The sequence below is a fragment of the Cordyceps militaris genome (assembly GCF_000225605.1).
Source record: "Cordyceps militaris CM01 unplaced genomic scaffold CCM_S00002, whole genome shotgun sequence".
NCBI classification, from domain to species: domain Eukaryota; kingdom Fungi; phylum Ascomycota; class Sordariomycetes; order Hypocreales; family Cordycipitaceae; genus Cordyceps; species Cordyceps militaris.
The window spans coordinates 2,623,036-2,642,551 of record NW_006271970.1 but is presented as its reverse complement, the minus strand read 5'-3'; the positions used below and the strand labels follow the sequence as shown (position 1 = coordinate 2,642,551).

The 19,516-nt window shown below is 56.0% G+C and overlaps 8 protein-coding genes across 8 annotated transcripts; 2 read left to right on the top strand and 6 right to left on the bottom strand.

The window, feature by feature from the left end:
- Window positions 1-239: 239 nt before the first annotated feature.
- CCM_02763 (Quinoprotein amine dehydrogenase) lies at window positions 240-2,063 on the bottom strand (the record flags this gene model as incomplete). Its single annotated transcript, XM_006667915.1, has 3 exons — window positions 240-1,223; window positions 1,285-1,547; window positions 1,871-2,063. 3 exons carry the CDS (start codon window positions 2,061-2,063, stop codon window positions 240-242), a joined length of 1,440 nt encoding a protein of 479 aa, XP_006667978.1.
- A 491-nt stretch (window positions 2,064-2,554) lies between these two features.
- CCM_02762 (phosphatase, putative) lies at window positions 2,555-3,166 on the bottom strand (the record flags this gene model as incomplete). Its single annotated transcript, XM_006667914.1, has 1 exon — window positions 2,555-3,166. One exon carries the CDS (start codon window positions 3,164-3,166, stop codon window positions 2,555-2,557), a length of 612 nt encoding a protein of 203 aa, XP_006667977.1.
- A 414-nt stretch (window positions 3,167-3,580) lies between these two features.
- Window positions 3,581-4,745, bottom strand: CCM_02761 (oxidoreductase; the record flags this gene model as incomplete). Its single annotated transcript, XM_006667913.1, has 2 exons — window positions 3,581-4,232; window positions 4,312-4,745. 2 exons carry the CDS (start codon window positions 4,743-4,745, stop codon window positions 3,581-3,583), a joined length of 1,086 nt encoding a protein of 361 aa, XP_006667976.1.
- A 736-nt stretch (window positions 4,746-5,481) lies between these two features.
- Window positions 5,482-6,342, bottom strand: CCM_02760 (3-oxoacyl-(acyl-carrier-protein) reductase; the record flags this gene model as incomplete). Its single annotated transcript, XM_006667912.1, has 1 exon — window positions 5,482-6,342. The coding sequence occupies one exon, from the start codon at window positions 6,340-6,342 to the stop codon at window positions 5,482-5,484; it is 861 nt and encodes a 286-aa protein (XP_006667975.1).
- A 1,339-nt stretch (window positions 6,343-7,681) lies between these two features.
- CCM_02759 (uncharacterized protein) lies at window positions 7,682-8,191 on the bottom strand (the record flags this gene model as incomplete). The annotated part of the gene is made up of 1 exon (XM_006667911.1): window positions 7,682-8,191. One exon carries the CDS (start codon window positions 8,189-8,191, stop codon window positions 7,682-7,684), a length of 510 nt encoding a protein of 169 aa, XP_006667974.1.
- Window positions 8,192-10,224: 2,033 nt separating this feature from the next.
- CCM_02758 (F-box and WD40 domain protein, putative) lies at window positions 10,225-12,414 on the top strand (the record flags this gene model as incomplete). Its single annotated transcript, XM_006667910.1, has 1 exon — window positions 10,225-12,414. One exon carries the CDS (start codon window positions 10,225-10,227, stop codon window positions 12,412-12,414), a length of 2,190 nt encoding a protein of 729 aa, XP_006667973.1.
- A 1,631-nt stretch (window positions 12,415-14,045) lies between these two features.
- CCM_02757 (uncharacterized protein) lies at window positions 14,046-14,276 on the bottom strand (the record flags this gene model as incomplete). The annotated part of the gene is made up of 2 exons (XM_006667909.1): window positions 14,046-14,186; window positions 14,256-14,276. The coding sequence occupies 2 exons, from the start codon at window positions 14,274-14,276 to the stop codon at window positions 14,046-14,048; spliced, it is 162 nt and encodes a 53-aa protein (XP_006667972.1).
- A 2,007-nt stretch (window positions 14,277-16,283) lies between these two features.
- Window positions 16,284-18,611, top strand: CCM_02756 (glucan 1,3-beta-glucosidase; the record flags this gene model as incomplete). Its single annotated transcript, XM_006667908.1, has 1 exon — window positions 16,284-18,611. One exon carries the CDS (start codon window positions 16,284-16,286, stop codon window positions 18,609-18,611), a length of 2,328 nt encoding a protein of 775 aa, XP_006667971.1.
- Between the last annotated feature and the right edge of the window lie 905 nt (window positions 18,612-19,516).

Genomic DNA, 19,516 nt, shown 5'->3' with positions numbered 1-19,516 from the left:
CAGTATGTAGGAGCAGAGTAGAGCCCTCATGGTAAAGCAAGTGGTTAGAAGCGGTAAACTATGCTATCTTGAGCCTGTGTGATGTTTGGGGGGGCAGTTGAGCTGCCCATCGAAAGCAAGTAGTAGGAACAAGATGGCCAAGTGAGCTGCGCAAAAGTAAGCAAAACATGGGAGGAAAAGACCAGTCTGCAGATTCAAGGCAACTTCGTCTTTTCTCCAGACATTACAGCGGGATCAGACTAGGCCTTCTTGGTAATGTCCCAGACCTCGAGGTACCCGTCCATGCGGCCGAGCAGCACGACGCCGGCGTCGGCTGAAAACGCTGCGGCCGTGACGAGCGCACCGCCGGGGCGCTCCGCCACCGTCTCACCTGACCGCACGTCCATGACGTCGAACCCGTCTTCGGTCCCGCAGAGCATGTACCTGCCGTCCGGGGACACGGCAAGCGGGACGCCTTGTCCGCGCCGCACCGACGCCAGCGCGTACGACGAAACGTGGGCCGCGCGTGGCTGCCAGACATGCACCTCGGCGCCCCAGACAGACACGACGGCACCATTAGGCGCCACAGCCAGCGCGCGGGGGTTGCCAGCGCCGAGGCCCTCAATCTCGAGCCGGGCCACTGTGCGGCTGGTCGCAGGGTCCGTGAGGCACAGCGTGCCGTCACGCGCGGCCGTGACGAGCTGCGCGTCGGGCGTAAACGCCGCGAGGACGACCTTGTCGATATGAGAGACGACACGGCCGCGCAGTGCACCGGTGCGCGCGTCCCAGACGCCGACGCGGTGGCGGCGCGGCTCCGCGGCGGCGATAGCGCGTCCGTCGGGGCTCCAGGCGACGGGCTCGCCGCACGCGCCCTTGATCTCGAGGGTGGACTTGCCAGTGCGCGCGTCGCGCAGCAAAAGCGACGTGGCGTGGACATAGTCGATGCCGGGACCGAGCGACACGGTCCAGTCGCGCAGGGTGGCGATGCGGGAGCTTGCGGCGGCCGGCGCAAAGGCGCCGTGGGCGCCGGGCACCTTGGACAGGCTCCGCTGGGAGTTGAGCTCAAACAGGTCCAGCCAGACTTGGTCCATCTGGCCGCCGTTAAAGGTGGCATAGGCAATGGGGTCGCTCGTGGAGGCGGACAGGCCGACGCTGTGAATCTCGCTGCGCGCGGCGAGTTTGCGGTAGCGTAGCCGGAGGACGAGCTGTTCGGGTGCCACGGCAGAGTACGGAGGGGCGTCTACCTGTGACCTGGGTGTTTGGTAAGCATTGTTGGAAAGTTTTGGATACTCTTGTGACACTTACATGGCTGCTGCTGAGAAGCTCGCGTAGAAATTCAGGAGCTGTTCTATAGCGCACCGGCCGAGTCGATCCGTGTAAGTGGTGTGCAACCGGATGAGGCGGGTGAGAGTCGTATTGATTGTGTGTAAGTTTGTGATTTAGCTTCTTGCTTTTTTTGAAGTCTTTCCATTTCCTCGAGGGAGTCAGGGCGGGCGATTCCAAGTTTTTATATGATGGGTGAAGGATGGTGTAGTCATTCACGATAGGCTGAGGAAATGACTGGGTGGCTGGCTAGTTTATCGCTGTCTGGCGGCGCCCACCACGAGGCCGGTCCCCAGCGGGCGGCGGGGCGGCTTGAGAAGGGGAAACATGTAATAGAAGGGGTAAAAAAGACAGGGAATAAAGAAAACAGCCGTGATTGAGCATTGGTGACTGGACGGAGAATGACAAGGGCTGCTGGTCGGCCGACGCCGGGTGTTGTATGCTTTGTCACCACCTGAGGTGGCTTTTCCGCCCAAGTACGTCCATTATCAATTAGCAATTCTAACATGTCGCGACTCTGTGGAGAAAAGGCACCAGTCAGGCTTGTGGCTTGAGGGCCAAGACGAACCAGCGTTGTTCCTCACTGTTGGTTGGCCGCCCAGTTCTGGCGGGGCTTTTTCATCAACGTCGTGAATCAGGGCACCGAGGTGACTGCGCTTGCCGCTCCGAACAACGGTGGCATCGGTAATATGGGAATGCGGCAAGAATTCGATCCTTGTGCCTAGAGTTAGGTCAGGATCAGGATCCACGCACGAGGCCATTGTCCAATCTGCGTGTCAAAGTAGGACGCAAACCCCTCTTTTGTCGGCGCTGGCCAGTACGTTTTGGGCTCGCCGAACGATGGACTCATGAGCCCTGTTCCTTCGCCGGTCCATTTCCGTGTTAGTCGGGTGCTGTCAAGGTGGTGTATGTCCGCAAGGGTCGGCAGAAGAAAGCCGTTGGATTCATTATTTGCTGGGTGCTATTCATAAATATGATGCAGGTCCTCTCAAAGCTAGCAGTTTGTCCCTGCAAATTTTATTCCGTGTTTCTCGTTGCTTGTTTCGGTCGAAAAGGCAATTTGATTTTCTGCTTCCCTTGGGGCGGAAGTTGGCGCTCACCAAGCCTCCCGTCCGTTGTAGTTGAGGGTGGAAACCAGAGGTCCACAGAGCTGAAATCGAAGCTGAATAATAACTGAAGTTGAGAAATGTGCAACACTGCTGTATAATCCATGAGGCTGTCTTATTCACTCAAACCAACACAGCATCGCAGGTTACGCTTGGCGTCTTCGTTGCGCCGGTTGCAGCACCACCGTCCAGGTTGCCTTCGCGCCCGCGAACTCCTCCTCAATCACCTCGAGCGTCCTTTGCCACGGCACGCGAAACGCGCCCGAGTTGAACATGGGCGAGTAGACGGCCACGTCCCGACCTGCGGCCGCGCCCGCGACTACCTGTGCGTCCTGGTCCAGTGTCCGCCGAAACGCCCGCAGGCTCGCCCGCGTCTGCCGCACAATCCTGTCCGCCACATCCCGACCCGGCCTCCCTGTCCGCCGGTTAGGCATACCGTAGCCGTACGACGTAAAGAGGCACACAATGTGCACGCGCGGCGCGCCCCGCGCCACATCGCGCGGCTGCGGCGGAATCACGAGGCACTGCCCGGCCAGGCTCCGCGGCGGCCAGCGGTCGTCGCCGGCGGTGCGGGGCTTAGCGGCGTGGCAAAAGGCCTTGTAGACGGCGCAGGCGTCGGGGAAGAGCTTCGCCAGCTCGGCGGCGATGCCGGAGCCCCATGTCGCGAGGCAGTTGGTCGCGTGCACGAGGTGGCTGTTTGGAGGCAGTTCGCGAAGCGACAAACGGACGGTTTTGACTTGGAGATCGGTTGCGGACATGACGTGCGTGTGCGTGGTGCTGGGAGTAAATAAAATTCCCTGAGAGCAACGTCTTGATTTGTAACACTTTGATTGCATGGCTGTTTGTTTCGCGAATGGCCGTGCAAGCGATTCTTGACATGTGTTGTTTGAGTCACGCTTGCCTGCGCTGACACCAAGTCCAAAGCGGGAAACAAGACGAATGCACCGATCTCGACCAGTACAAATAGACCGCACCTTTCCTATTGCACTTGAATGTGAGTGCACTGTTAATACCTGATTTCACAAATTTGATTTTTTTCTCGTGGTAATCAGTCTACCACATGTCTACCTATACAGCACCGACGAAGGTTAGGAGGCACATTCGCCCAACTTTAATAACCCAGCACCCACATCACTCAATCATTTTCCACCCTTCATCTACAAACACCCTTCCTACGCGCCAAACTGCTCCTCATAATTCGTCATGCACGAGCGGTAGCGCGCCTTATTCGTCTCCAGCTTGCCAAATGCCTGCTGCAGGCCCTCCTTGGACAGCGGGATCCTTTCCACCCACGACGGTAGCCCCTTGTCCGCGACGAGCCCCAGCATCTCGAGCATCTCGGCGCGGCTGCCCAGGTGCGAGCTGCCGATGAAGCAGCCGTTTGCGAGAAAGTCCTGGTTGCGCACCGCCAGGCCGTCGCCGCCCGGCAGCCCGACCGAGTTCCAGCGCCCGTGCACGTCGAGCAGGCTGAGGTATTCACCGAGCGCGAACCCGTCAAACGACGTCGCCGTGTTGATGATGAGGTCAAACGTCATGGCGTGCGGCGCATCGTGCCAGCCCGCTTCGCACGTCGCCAGAAAGCCGTCGGCACCCATGGCCCGCGCGTCGGCCTCCTTGGCCCGCGTCCGCGAAATGGCCCAGACCTCCGCCCCGAGCGCCTTGGCGAGGATGATGCCGTAGTGCCCGAGGCCGCCGACGCCCACGATGCCGACCTTTTTCCCGGGCCCCGCGCCGAAGCGTTTGAGGGGCGAAAAGACGGTGATGCCCGCGCACAGTAGCGGCGCTGCCTGGGCGCTGTCGAGGCCGTCCGGGATGGGGTACACCCTGTTTGCCGCGTCAAACTTGTTAGCCAACCAAACGGACACTGGAACAGTTGTCGATCGATTGCACAGAGGGTGCTTACCAGTACTCATGCACGCGGACGTGTGACGCGTAGCCGCCCTGGGTAATGTGCTCCGTGTTAGGGTACAGCCCGCCGTACGTGTCGACCTGCTTAGTGCAGTACGTCTCGTTGCCGTTCTTGCACTGCCGGCACTCGAGGCAGGAGTAGACCTGCGCGCCCACGCCGACACGCTGCCCGACCTGCGCGAACGTCACTTTGGCGCCGACGCGCACGACGCGGCCGACCACCTCGTGCCCGACGGCCAGCGGGTACGGGCATGCACCCCATTCGCCCGAGATCTTGTGCAGGTCGCTCGCGCAGACGCCGCAGCACTCGACCTGCACGTCCACGTCCACGTCCTCAAAGGGGCGCGGCGCCCACGACTCCTTCTGAAAGTCCTTCCACGCCTCAGCGTTGGGAGCCCGAAAGCCGATGAACTGCTCGGGGTAAGACATGGTGTTGATCGACTGTAGTTAATTGCTGGGTTCTTTTGAGGCTCAGAGTATAATTGAAAAAGAGTCCAATACATGGGGAGAAGAAGAAGCAGCAGAAGCAGAAAAGACGGGCGAAATGCTTCCACGGCTTTCAAGAACCCCTCCCCACGGAGCTGCCGCCCCGCCAAACTCCCGGACAATTCACCCCGGCATCAAACAACTGCCCAATCAAGCCGAGTCAACGCCTCGTTAGAGCTTTAACATGTGGTGTAGTTGGCCGGCTCCGTGGGGGTGACACAGAGGCCCTAGAAGAATTATTCCACCAACGAGGGTTTAGGATGTGCATTGACAACACGGAGCGGGTCTTCGGCGGCCGGGACCGGGCCGGAGCTTCTGGGCCGTGCAGCCTCACCATCCGTTTTTGAAGGCCTCGCCATTTTTGCTTCTCAAATTGGTCATATTTTGTCCGCAAAAATGTATCTCTCCATTTTCGCTAGTGTTTTCGAAAGCAACGAGTCTCAAATACTGACCCCAATAGAAAGCTGACCCCTCCCTCCCTTCTAAAATGGTATGTAACTAAGAAGCAGTTTCTAACAGCGGTAGGAAAGTAAAATGAATTGTAAGCAGCTTATTTAGCCTTCTCCTATTCAACGGTACCATTCAATAGTCAAGCGTCCTTCAAAAGACTCAATCAAGCGGGCCGCCATTCTGCTCGACAAAGATCCTCAGCGGTTTTGTTGCCCGCCCGCTACTTTGTTCAAGAATCATGATCAGTCAAGGTGGTCAAATCCTTCCACGACTCCAAGTTTGCTCGGTTCGAGTTGATATTCTCCGACACAATCTCGTACGCGTCCTTTCCAATCACAAACCTAGGGGGCAGCTCTCGGCCCACCGCCCTGCCCGTGCCCGTGAGCGCCTCGACAATCACCGCCGCTCCCTTGGCCGGATCTCCCTGCTGTCTGCCGTCAACAGCGTCCAGATAGCGTATGGTGGCGCCCGTCGCCCCCTCCTCCAGCTCTTCAATGACGGTCCGGGCGCGGATTCGGCGGCCCGGGGCCAGGCAGGGGGTGCGGAAGTAGCCTGGCTCGATGCACGTCACCTTGATGCCGAGGTGGGCGACCTCGCCACGCAGGGCCTCGGAGAGCATGGCGGCGCAGGCCTTGGTAGCGCAGTACATGCCACCGCCCGGCATGCCGAGCCAGCCGATAATGCTGCCAAGGTTGGCAATAGTGCCGCTTCTCTGTCGCCGCATGATGGGCAGGACGGCGCGAGCGACGCTGAGCTGGCCAAAGACGTTGGTGTTGAAGATGGCCTGGATTTCGTCGCGGCTGCATTCTTCCACGGCCCCGGTGAGGATGTATCCAGCGTTGTTGACTAGGATGTCGATCCTGCCACCCGTCTTGGCTACTATGTCGTCCACGACGGCAGCAAGATTGGCGTCTCCCTCTGTCACGTCAAGACGCTGCCCAATGGCACCCGTTGCCTCGAGATCGGCCAGTGTGGCAGGGTCTCGCGCGGTGGCCACGACGGTGTCACCGCGTGCGAGAGCGGCGAGGGCAATCTCTCGGCCAAAGCCAGAAGAGCATCCTGTAATGAGCCAGACCTTGCTTTCGCACATGGTTTTTGGGTTATTTTGTCGGCCCAGTGGTGACAGGTAATGTAGCAGCAACGTCCGAGCCACTTGGAAAGCTTCCTTGGGAGAAGCCTGATGAGGTAAATAGAGGAGGGGTTTGGTGATGGAGAAGGACTCTTCCGAGACATCTCGGGAGAAAAGAGTCAGTATGTACATGTACTACGTCAGAGCGCACGAGGCCAAACAAGAAGACATCGATGCAGGTGAGTGCATGCTGTCCCGCCGTGTACGTAGTCTGTAGATCGGGATACAGAAGGTGCAGAAAGCATCATCGACACTGATACTTTGTCTGACTCTTCACCCCGAACAGCCCGACGGTCCGTGTGTTACTCTTCTTTTAGAATGGCAGAATCACATTCAGGGGGGTTTTAAATTACTCTGTTTTTACGAAGCAAGCAGGAGCGGTTTGTATTCTCGCCCTCTTTCTCTGCAAGGAAATCCACAAATCCCGACATCTCTTACAAGAAGCGCTGATGACTTGCAGCACTCAGACATCGACAGCAAACGAGGGGTGTGGCAGAATGTCTCAACATTGCCACGATATTCTCCCTCAACGTGGTAGGTTCCTTGTTTCTGTGCCCGGCGAGCGATGGGTCTGCTGCCCACCGGCATCGAGTGTTTTTTTCTTCTTCTGCTCGATGCAGATCGCGCACCCTGCGGTCCTTGTCTCTCCTGTCTCATCTCGGTTCGGAGACTGTCTGGCTTCGTCGACTCTACAGCTACAGCTCTTCCATCCACTGTCTAGCATCGGATCAAGACAACGAGGCGCCACTGGTATCCCGTCCACTCGTGTTGAGAATAGGCGTACATACGGATCAAGAATGTGAACCCAAATCCCCACCTCAAGAGACAATCCTCACAAATAGAGGCTTCCGCGGCGCGATTCCAGAAGCGGTATTCCGGGACGAGGTGAGGCTGCGACATTGGATGCGGCTGCGACTTGGTGGTTGAACGAATACACACGTACGTCCAAAGGGACAAGCAGGACAGCGACGGCTATGTAAGTGAGTTTTGGATTTTTTTTGTAAGGTTTTTGCTGTATTTCGCCGGCCCTACAGAGCGGCTTTCCCGAAACAGTCGAGCGGCGCCAGTGCGGCAACTTATTTCGTCGATGAGTGACCTCCAAGGCTGGGGGCTTCGGGATTGAAGCGTCAGAGAGACCAAGGCTCCCTCCCAGTCACTCGACAGCGACGCTTTGCGTCGGCTACATGATTGAGTTTTCCAATGTATCCCTCATGGCAACTCCCCGGCTCTCCGCGTGCGACTTTCCGGCATGTCACATCTTCGGCGCTGAACTGCCATCGCCTTCTCTTTACAAATTGACTCATTGGCTCTTCTTCGCCGGTGCTTTCATACCCATGCCGACACCAGCCAGGAAGCAGACGCGCAGCGTAGCGCCACCATACACCCAGGGCACATTGCCCCAGTCGCCCGCGTTCCAGCCGAGGACGTCGTAGTAGATGCGCGGCCCCAGCGCGCTCATCGAGTACAGGTGGCCCAGGTCCGCCAGCAGCATCACGGCCAGAACGGCCTTCCAGACACGCAGGTCGCTGGTGCTGCGCAGGACAACGGCCTCGTTGAGGGCGAAGAAGAGGTACATGTTGGCGAGCTGGGAGAGGGCGACCGAGGTGCCGAGGGGCGGCGCGCCGGTGGCGTAGGTCGCGGCGGCGGCCGAGGGCCCGTCGAGCAGCGCGAGGTAGCGCGCCTGGCGCACCTGGCAAAAGTAGGCGCCGACGAAGGCCGAGATGGGCTCGAGGAAGAGGAAGAAGACGCGGTAGAGCAGGGGAAGGGCGAGACCGGTCTTCTGCGGCGGGGGCGGCGGGGGGGACGCCATTGTCTGCCAACGCCGTCGGGGTGTGTTGCTTCTTGTTAGTGAGGTGTAATTGGTTTGATGGTAGCGTGTAGACGCGTGATTGTGATGGGATGCAGTGCGATGTCGCGTGAGATCATGGACGGACGGCTGAAGCTTTTGGGTGGGGGGGGTTGCTCTAGGGTATCCAGGGTACGTAGGTTCTGCTGGTTGGTCGTTTTAGCGATGACGTTGAGAATAGCCGTGCGCTGTGTTAAGCACAAAGAACGCTGTCTGGTACCTGTACTTTTCCTCATGACTTTTATTAATAATAAAATCGGTAATAATGCCAGGTCGGCGTCTTGTCCGCTTTGCTAAGTGGATGGATTTGTTATGCCACTCTTGATACTATCCATGTCTACCCATTAGCGCCATGCAGTAGGCCATACCGAGCATGTGGACAAGGCATGACTACCTATAAAGGCCATTTTTTGACTTTTTGAACACATTTCCAGTAGCGTCTTCCATCTCCATCCCTGCAGTTGTTGCTGAATAACTACAGAGGCCTCGATGCAGCCGGTCAGAGGTGTTCTCCCCACCGAAAAGATCGGTGTCGCCGCTGGATGAAAACTTGGAGCCTAGCAAGATCTAACCAGATGAGGATGTAGGGATCCGGCTTGGGCGAAAGACTGGGTTCGCGCTTGTTGCTGCTTCTAGAACGATACCAACAAGACGAAAAAGGGCAGACTTTTGGGAAACGGACGTCGCGAACTCCCAGGTTCCTACAAATGGAGTAATTTATTGTGGCGATTCATTTGTTGCCGATTCGGCGCTGCGTGGCTCAGCGCCCGGCAAGATTGGGCTGGATGTTTCTTGGCCTCGTTGGTGACGCGTGTAGGCGGTCAGCGACGGTATACGAATTTTTCGAGGCTCTTCTAGTTAAACTGGTAACTAGTTAGTTATGTATTCTCAAGACTTGCAACCCCTCGGGTTTAGTTCCGAATTGATTGTGGGAGAACGCCACTCTGCAGTGCCATTGACGCCATTGTATCACCCTGTCTGTCTGCATCTGTACGCGACTCTGGGGTAAAGGCCTTGGTGTCCCCTTTTCAGGCAAAAGCCGAAGACAGCCTTTGAAAATCAATAGGATATGGGGAAGCCATAAAAACAGCAGGATACAAATGAATACTTTTAGTCGATACTCGAGAAAAAAAAGCTGCCTCGCCACATACAGTAGTGTGTACCTAACTACCTATGGCACCTACGTGTTGAGTCGTTGCAGGCGCTAGGAAAAGTCGACTCCACACGGGGCTCGGCCAGTTGCGGAGAGAACCTTTATAAGGAGGTAGGTACCTACCTTGTACCTTAGTAGTAGGTAGGTACTTCCCTGTCGTAGTGGTTTTAGGTACCTTACAAAACTAGTACAGCACGTCTCAGAGGCTCAGAAACCTAAAAAAAGACGACCGAGCCCCCTGGAGACCCCTAAACTATGCGCAGAGTCCACTGAGAATTATCCACTAATACCTGTTAGAGTGACAACTTTTATTAGCTTGCTAATACGGTCAGACCTGCCTGCGCATTGTTTATTGTCATCGCTGCTTTTTCTTCCAACTACCTACCTAGGTAGATCGTCGTCGCCTCAATCTCATTCTCAACCTCTCCCTTTCCTCGTCCTCTTTTCTCCTCCCTTTCTTTCGTTTCTTCTTTTCCTGGCCCTTGTTATCAAACGACACTTCACAGAGTATACGCAACCAGTCTTTTCGCCTTCTTCTTTGTATGCATCGTGCTGCCTTGCACTCTACTTACCTCTCTTCTCCGTTTGCTCGTCCCTGTATCAAGTCCAGCCCGTCCGTCTACTCTGTTCCAGATTTGGTTCACTTTAGCCCGCCGCTCACAAAGCATTCACTTGCTTCCCGATCGAGGCTTTGACGCTCATTCTCGACTACGACCTCGCTCTTGCGACCGTGCCCGCGCCTATTCAACCCTTCTTCAGTACTCGACTGTACCACTTGCCGGGCGCACCTCTTCCTCTCCAACATCTACCAGCGCAGCCTGTCTCGTGCACCGTCTAAATTAATATGAGTGGCATCACACCCGCCAAGCCGGCTGGCAGTTTTGACTGGACTGCCCTCCAGCAAGAGATATTTTCTGCTGCGGCCGGCCCACAGCCTGTGGCCGAGTTGTCGCCCCCGCGCCGACATTCAGGTGCTCACCCCTCCGGGTCCCATGATCAGCGCATGCGAAGCCTCAGCGTCTCCCTGCCCGCCCTGTCATGGCGCCGTCCGCGGAGCGCCTTGTTCGCTCCCGACGACGACAATAACTTGAGCGAACATGCCATCGACGACATCAGCGAACAGCACCCCAACAACAGACGCCACGGTACGACCGGCACCCTCAGAGGCATGTTTCGGCGTGCGTCGCACTCCATTAGAGGCATGGTGCATCACCGTCCATTGCTTCTGAATGAGGAGCCCATCTACGAGCAACAAAGCCGCCACCACACCGACCCGAGACCCTACACAGCCAACTCGACCTGGCATAGGCTGCGCCAGGCCACCGGGTTCCGCCACACCCGCTCCGTCTACGGCCTCGACACTTCCTACCAGGCTGGCGCCCTGCCGCATCGGCCAGCCGCAGCAGCTCCTCCCGGCGATCTGCCCGTCCCCGCCCTCGGCGACGCTCCTCCCTACATCCCCGAGCACAGCGGCGCCGCCGCCAAGGCCTCCGCCGCCATGCAAAACGAGTTCTTTGCGCGCAACCACTGGCTTCACAATTCGACCAGCGACGACGGCAACGACCGCGAGAGCGGCATCGGCATCGTGCTCACCGGTACCAATACCGACTCTGATGCCGACGCCGAGGCGGCTGAGGTGACGGGACCAGAGACGCCCAACATTCGCCGTGTCGACTTCATCGACGCGCTGCCCGCCGAGCTGGCCATTCAGATCCTCGCCAAGCTCGACGCCACTGCGCTCGCCGGGCTGAGCACCGTCAGCCAGCGATGGGCCGAGGTGATCCGCAACCAGCACATCTGGCGCGAGTCCTTTTTCCGTGAGATGGGACAGACATACGCCACCAGCAGCCCCGTGCAACCCGGAACAGGCCACGGCATCCCCCAGTCGGTTCCCGGTAACAATTGGAAGCGCGCCTACCGCATGCGGCAACAGCTGAGTCGGCACTGGGAGGAGGGCCGCGCGCGCCCCGTCTACCTCAGCGGGCACACCGACAGCGTCTACTGCCTGCAGTTTGACGAGCGCAAAATCATCTCGGGCTCGCGCGACAAGACGATTCGCATCTGGGACATGCACACCTTCAAGTGCCTCCTTGTCATCGGCCCGCCCGATGTGGTGCACGCCCGCGCGCTACTCTTTGGCAATGTCAGCACGCCGACACACTTTGCTTCGGGGCCTGACGACGAGCGCATAGCTGTGTCGGTGCCCGCCGTCGCCGCCTTCGACGTCCACCATAGGGCCTCGATCCTGTGCCTGCAGTACGACGACGACATCCTCGTCACTGGCTCATCCGACGCCACGGCCATTATCCACGACATCCGCAACGGCTATCGCCCCGTGCGGCGCCTCGAGCACCACACGGCCGCCGTGCTCGACCTCGTCTTTGATGCCGTCCACATTGTCACCTGCTCCAAGGACATGACCATCTGTGTCTGGGAACGCGCCACTGGCCGCCTCCTGCGCCAGCTGCGCGGCCACGGCGGGCCCGTCAACGCCGTCCAGATGCGCGGCTCGACCGTCGTCTCGTGCTCCGGCGACCTCCTCGTCAAGCTCTGGGACCTGTCCACCGGCCGCACCGTGCGCGAGTTTGCCGGCCACACTAAGGGTCTCGCGTGCTCGCAATTCTCCGAGGACGGCCGCCTCGTCGCCTCGGCCGGCAACGACAAGATGATCCGCGTCTGGGACGCCCACACGGGCGCCTGCCTCGTCGAGGTCCGCGCCGCCCACGAAAACCTCGTCCGCAGCCTCCACATTGACTCGGTCAGCGGCCGCCTCGTCTCCGCCAGCTACGACACCGACATCAAGGTCTGGGACATCCGCGACGGCCGCCAGCTCCTCGACTTTCCCCGCTGGCACGCCAGCTGGGTCCTCTCCGCCAAGAGCGACTACCGCCGCATCGTCAGCACTGGGCAGGCCCCCAAGATCCTCGTCATGGATTTCGGCGCTGGCATCGACGGCATCGAGATGCTCGAGAGTGCGGGCGAGGGAAACTCGCCGCGACCACCGTCGCGAAACGACGGCACAGGATTCTTTTGATTCAGGGTACTTGCTACCCTTGCACATATATAACATCCCTTTGCTCAGGACTGGCGTTTTTCCTTGACTTTATTAGAGAACCTTCGGGACAGATACACCATCACATACATATACTAGCGCGCAGTGTTTTTTTTCTTCATTTCCTATCTCTTTTTGTTGAACATATTCGATAGACTGCTCTTTTGGGATTGCAACTTGTAGCGTTTTTTGTTTCTTGTCGCGTTTCTGATTGAATTGACGTCTGTGCATTGGTTTCGAGACCCAGCGCCGCTTGAGCGGTCCTTGTTTCTACTCTAAGGAGTGGCCCCATGTACATGAAAGAACAGACATCAATTATCAAACGCGTGACCCCATTTCGTGAACATGATACGAGATGCAAAGACTGTGCTCTGCTCAAGGGAAGTCAACATTTCCCCGAGGGGATGCTTGCGAGTGCACCACAAACGGGACTGGTAGCAAACCGCCCAAACAAGCGTGGGCAGGCACCAGCCGTGGTTGAGGACGGCACACATAAGACACGGCGCAATCACGGACGCGGCTGCGCACAGTAAACTTGTGCTCGGCGCCCTTGCATGTCACCTCAGTCGAGTCGCGAGAACCGACATTCCGCGGCACGGTTTGGGCATGTGATGCGCTCCATCAGCTGTGAATCGACCCATCCATCGACACCCACACTGCCCAAGCATCCCCAACGATGACGGTGACCTAATCGCGCACCACGTGTTGGGCGATAGGCGACATTGGGGAACCTGAACAAAGAAGAAACAGCTAGAAGATCAAATAGTGATCCTCGAAAAATGGAATTCGGGCCGGGTCGTGGACGGAGATGTGCCCATAAACAGCATGTATCCGACTGTACTATAGTTTCGCTGTGGCTGCCTTCCTATTTCGGTAAGTTCATGTGTTTTATTCCAAGTTCCCTTCGCTTCCTTTGCTGTGTTCAGTGGCAAATTCTTTCGCTGTATTGGCCGTGTTGCTGGCCGAGTGTTTCTTCTCTCCCATCGATCGCCTCTCGGGCTGTCTAGCTACGGAGCTGAGAACCCCAAGCCTAAGCAGGACCGAGAAGACACCGGTTTATCCACCGGCGGAAGGGGTGCGGGCAGACTGGAAATCTATTCATGTGATCGAATGTTGTCCATTTTCTGCATATTGTTCCATCCATCTTATAGTGGAGGAGTTGATGGTTGCAAGCCTTGTGCTGCCCGGTCGTATGCAAGGGTCGCTTATGAGTCCATAATAACAGATATGCTCCGAACATCTGTAACACGGTTGCACTTGTGTTAATCCTCATGTGCTCCGGAACTTAGTATGACTAGTGAGGAATCGAGCAAAGAAAAGGGCACCACTTCGGTGAAGTCGGTTCGCTTTGAGGGGTAGAGCTAGCAATGCATCCCCCCCTTTGTAATTTACCTTTTTCTATTCGTCATACAATAGGTACAACAAACTGTTGTGGCACAGAAGCCGCTGAGCGCGTAAAGTAAAACCCGAGTGGTGGCGCGCGCTCACTTCCTGTATTGAGTGCGGCTCGATTTATTAGGTGTACCTGGTCGCGTGCAATGTGACGACACGCGTAGTAATAGTGTTGCATTTCTGAACTGTCCTCCAAGAAGCCCGAGTTATTGCCCTGAGACCTACTCGAAGTGCTCATCGGGCATTTGCGTCTCACTGAACGAACGAGTCTTGCGATTCTCAAATGCACATAGAGAGGAACATCGATCTAGTTTCTGCAAGTTGTGGATCTGGTTTGTCGGGTGATCTGGCGTGGTGCTAAACTAAACTTCTTGTCGGCCACTAGTTATTAGAGGTTAAGCAGCTGCACAGTTTGGAAGGCTGGAAAACACTGAGTTCAGCTCCAACTGCATGGTGTAGGATCAGCATGCGCCGGCGCGAGAAAATACCTGTAAAAAAAAAAGAGTTCCAGAATTATGACCAAGGACCGTTGGCAATACTAGACCTCTGCAATGTTGCATTTTAAAAGTTCGCGGCCACGTACAATTTCGATCGGCGTTGTCTTCAGCTGAAGGAATGTGACCTGGGGAGAGGCTGCCTAGCTGCCGCAATAAGCTTTGAAGTCCACAGAAACGAGACACTCTATGATGTCGCGTAATACTCTGTACCTTCTGGAGGCTAATAACACCCAAGGTAGGAATTTTTCCGCGTGAAACAAATTGCTACGGCGCCCGGTTGTCCTGTTGAGTGGCCATCGGGTTACTGTTTCCAAACACATCAGTACTCTTCCTAGTTTCAAATAGGCACGACTCAACTTGCTTCCAAACGATTAACTGGTAAAGGGGCTGAGGGCGTGGGTGAAACAGCTCTAACTAGTTAATAACTAACTAGCCAAGGAGGCGCTGTGTGTCAACTGGTGTCAGCTCGGCGTGGTTTCCGTGCGTGGATTGGCTCTCTGTGCTCCGTACGCACGAGGCCGAAGAACCCCCCACAGAATGGGAACCTACTTGGGCAAAAGGCAAAAGCCAAGAACTCCATCCACCTAGTGTTCGGCGCTGCTCCGGCGTGATTTTGATGGTGGATGGCATTAGGGAGAAGGGGCCAGATTTCTGTGCATGGCAAAAGGCGCTGTATCAATTCGTCTGTCAAGTGCCGTGCATGATGATGCTGTTAGTATCATGAGTCGTCCTCGGGGAGTATCGTTAACAAGTTAGTAGGGAGTGGTCCGAGACATGGTAATAGTGGCGGATCAAACTAATTTCCACCGAGTAGTCTTTGCGCCAGGGGTTTCGTGACGTCTCCGAGGTGTGTTGGGTGAGAGAGGCGAGAAATGAGGCCGGAGTTCGTTTCCTGCGTATATACGGATATTTGGTACTGCCGCCGCATGGACACGGCGCTGGTCGGAGCTCATGTGTGAGAGGCAATATGCGCGACCCAGCATCTGAAACCAAGGTATTACTATTTATCGTCGTGACATCCCTGAAAAGGGCAAATGACGCATCTGAAACCAAGGACTTGGTGTATTGGACCAATTGATGGGTTCGGTACCTGTCGAGCATCGGTAGGCCCGCAAGGGTGTGGCCGCTGGTGTGGGGCTCCGTTTTCTCAATATGTGGCTGTCATGCACCGACCTTGCCGGACGCCCAGATTTTGCATTTTGCATGCCGACGGAGCTCGCCCAGTTCGACCGTAGCTTATAATGGGCGGGTTCCCGCGTCTCATCGATGCTTGTCGAGATTCGGTAGTCGTGCCTCTTTCGCCCTGCCCGAACTGTCTTTGACGATTGGCGACGTTTGTACTCTTGGCAACGCCAGCACTGCCGTTCCTCACATTCCTTTGCTTCTTTGCTCCTAGCCGCCTGTGCAGCAGGTAGAACCTCTCGTGTACATATTCTACGCCGACAAAGCAGCTGTAAGTTTGCTCCCCAACACCAGTCGTGCAGGATCAACATCACCCGTGTAAGACGCTGTGCAACCACCTGACACACCGTGATGGCAAGCGCCCCGGAACAGAAGGTAGAAATCCACCATGGTCTTTGACTAGTTGTCTTTGAGTCGGCCATTATAGCGTCGCTGGAAAGTCTCGTGAAGGAGAGAAAATGGACCGATGACTTCCTGCCCCACCATCCTTGGACTGGCAGTTGTCAACGATCAAGTGGCAGCTGGCAGCTGGCAGGCAGTTGGTTGCAAAGTTGCTCCGTTTGAGTCTCCAGCCACATGGCTCATTCCATTCACTGCTCCTCAAATACAGTTTCCTCCGCCATAGTTCCTATTGTCCTACATAACACTACACACTGCATCTTCTGCAACCCTTGGCTTCTTTCTTCTGCACTCTCTTGCTCACGCTCCCTACTGTTCCCTGCTCCAGTAACTGACGCAATACTTGGACCTAGACGCATTTTCTTCCCCGAATCCATCGCGATGGGTCTCGGCTCGCTTTTCACGGCATCTCTGCTGGCTCTGAGTGCCATTTCCCCGGTCTCGGCAGCACCATCGCCATCTGTCGACACCCTGGAGGCCCGAACCAACGCCAATTGGTGGCTATCCAGCATCAAGCGACAGGGAACCGTCCCCAGCAACGGCAACTACAAAGTTTTCCGCAACGTCAAGGACTATGGCGCCCGTGGTGATGGCACGAGCGACGACACTGCCGCCATCAATGCCGCCATCTCTGATGGTAACCGTTGTGGCCAGGGTTGCGACTCCAGCACCACTACTCCCGCTCTGGTTTACTTCCCCCAAGGAACCTATGTCGTCTCGAAGCCCATAATTCAATACTACTACACCCAGCTCGTTGGTGATGCTATTAACGTTCCTACTCTCAAGGCGGCCCCCAATTTCGAGGGCATGGCCGTCATCGACTCGGACCCTTACCTCCCCGGCGGTGCGAACTGGTACACCAACCAAAACAACTTTTTCCGACAGATTCGCAACTTCAAGATTGACCTTACTGGCCAGCCAAAGAGTACTGGAACCGGTATTCACTGGCAGGTTGCCCAGGCTACTTCTCTTCAGAACATTCAATTCGACATGATCAATGACAAGAGCAGCGACAACAAACAGCAGGGCATCTTTACTGAAAACGGCTCCGGTGGTTTCATGTCTGATCTGACCTTCAACGGCGGCAACCTCGGCGTTTTCTGGGGTGCTCAGCAGTTCACCACCCGCAACTTGACGTTCAACGGATGCCGCACCGCCATCTACATGAACTGGAACTGGGCCTGGACCTTCCATGGACTCAACATTGACAGCTGTGATATTGGTCTGGACATGTCTAGCAACGGCCAAGACCAGCAGCAGGTCGGTGCCGTTCTTGTCCAAGACAGCATTTTCTCCAACACCCCAGTTGGAATTGCCACTCGCTACAGCACTGGCCAGAATGATACCCGCGGCACATTGATTGTCGACAATGTTGATTTCAGCAAGAACTGCCCTGTGGCTATCCAGAACCCCCAATCCAAGACTACAATCCTCAACGGCAACACCAAGGTTCAGTCTTGGGTGCAAGGTCGTGCTTACAAGGGTGCCACTGGCAGCGCCATCCAGGGTACTCAGAGCCCTGTTACTAAGCCCGCCGCGCTTCTTGATTCCGCTGGTAATATCTTTACCAAGTCCAAACCCCAGTACAACAACGTCGATGCCTCCAAGTTTGTTTCCGTCAAGTCCAAGGGCGCGAAGGGCGACGGGGTCTCCGACGACACTGCCGCCATCCAAGCCGTCTTCAACAGCATCGGCAGCGATCAGATCGTCTACTTTGACCACGGCAACTATGTTGTTACCAACACCGTCAAAGTCCCCAAAGACGTCAAGATTGTCGGTGAAATTTGGCCTATCATCTTTGCTGGTGGCAATAGCAACTTCCAGGACCAACAAAACCCCAAGCCCGTCTTCCAGGTTGGAAATCCCGGGGATGTCGGGACCATTGAGATGCAGGACATCATCTTCTCCACCATGGGACCTCAGCCCGGTGCTATCCTAATGGAGTTCAACGTCGCTGGCCAAGACAAGGGAGGCGCGGGTCTTTGGGACGTTCACTTCCGCGTCGGCGGCTTCGCTGGAACCCAGCTTCAGTCTGACAAATGCTCCAAGAGCCCTCAGCAGATTGCTCCGCCCAAGGCTGAGTGCATTGGTGCTTTTATGCTCATGCACGTTACTGCTGAGGCTAGCGTTTACCTCGAGAACACCTGGTACTGGGTTGCCGACCATGAGCTTGACTTGGGCGACCATAACCAGATCAACATCTACAACGGACGTGGCATTCTCATCGAGAGCACCAAGGGTGCCTGGCTCTGGGGCACATCTTCTGAGCACAGTGTTCTGTCCAACTACCAGCTCAGCAAGGCTAAGAATGTCTACATGGGTCTCATCCAGACTGAGACCGCCTACATGCAAGGCAACCCTGATGCCAAGGTTCCCTTCACGTACAACGCCAAATACAGCGACCCCGACTTTTCGAAATGCACTGGTCCTAAGTGCGCCAGAACTTGGGGCCTCCGAGCCGTTGATTCCAGCGACATTTATATCTATGGCGCTGGTCTCTACAGCTTCTTTGATAACTACGACCAGAAGTGCGTCGACGGCAACAACTGCCAGGACAACATTCTTGATATCCAAAACTCCGACATTCATATCTTTGGCCTCGCCACCAAGGCAAGCATCAACATGGTTACTGTTAATGACCAGTCCGTCGCTCTGGACAAGGACAATAGAAATAACTTCTGCGCTGCCCTGGCATCTTTCTCCTCATAGAATGGCGGCGAAAGTGCCCCAGGCAAACCCGGGCCCAAGCCTAGCAGCAGCGCCAAGCCCACGTCCTCCAAGACCTCGACTCGTACTTCCTCGACTTCGACAGTAAGCACCTACACCAAGCCGCCTACTACGACTACTCGTTCTGGCGTTCTCGAAACGACAGTACTCTATACCACCACACTGTACGTAACTGCAACCGTCACAGTCTAAGCCCAAGCCATTTTCATTATTTTGGTGCAAAGGCTTTGTGGGAGCAAATTTGAGTCCTGAAAAGAAGGATCAGTGCGATATCTGCGTTGCTGCGGGTGATTATTTTCTCTTTTTGTGTTATTTTTCTACTGATTCAATTTTTACAATTCTTTTTGTTCCATATTTTCAAGACGTTTTCACCCGCCCTGGAGGCAGGGCAGGATTTGGGGATTTGGAGGTGAGGTTATGCCCTGGTACTCAGTAGGTAGCTAGACACTTCCATGAGACTGATAGAATAAAAACTCGGTCATCAAAACAACCTGGAATGTGAAAATCGTCCCAACCAGAGCGATCAATGCTAAGCCACGGAATTTAGAAATGATGTAAAAATATCGCAGTAATACATACACGTGTAAGAGGAAATGGATTAGACGATCTCCAATATAGACTTTCTCTCAATGACGATGCGGTCATGCGCGATCTGGTGTGGCGTAAAGTGAAGCTTCCAGCACGCGCCACAGTCGATCTGCGCTAGCCACGTCATAGGAGCCATCGCCAGCCTTTCCCAGAACCTTTGCTTCCGCACATCCCACCAACCTCCTACCTCCCGGCCCCAACCTCCCTCATGCCACTCCTCTAACCTCCCATCCATCTACGGCAACGCCCCGCGACCAGACCAAGCAACACACACACTAGACCAAGCAACACACGCATAC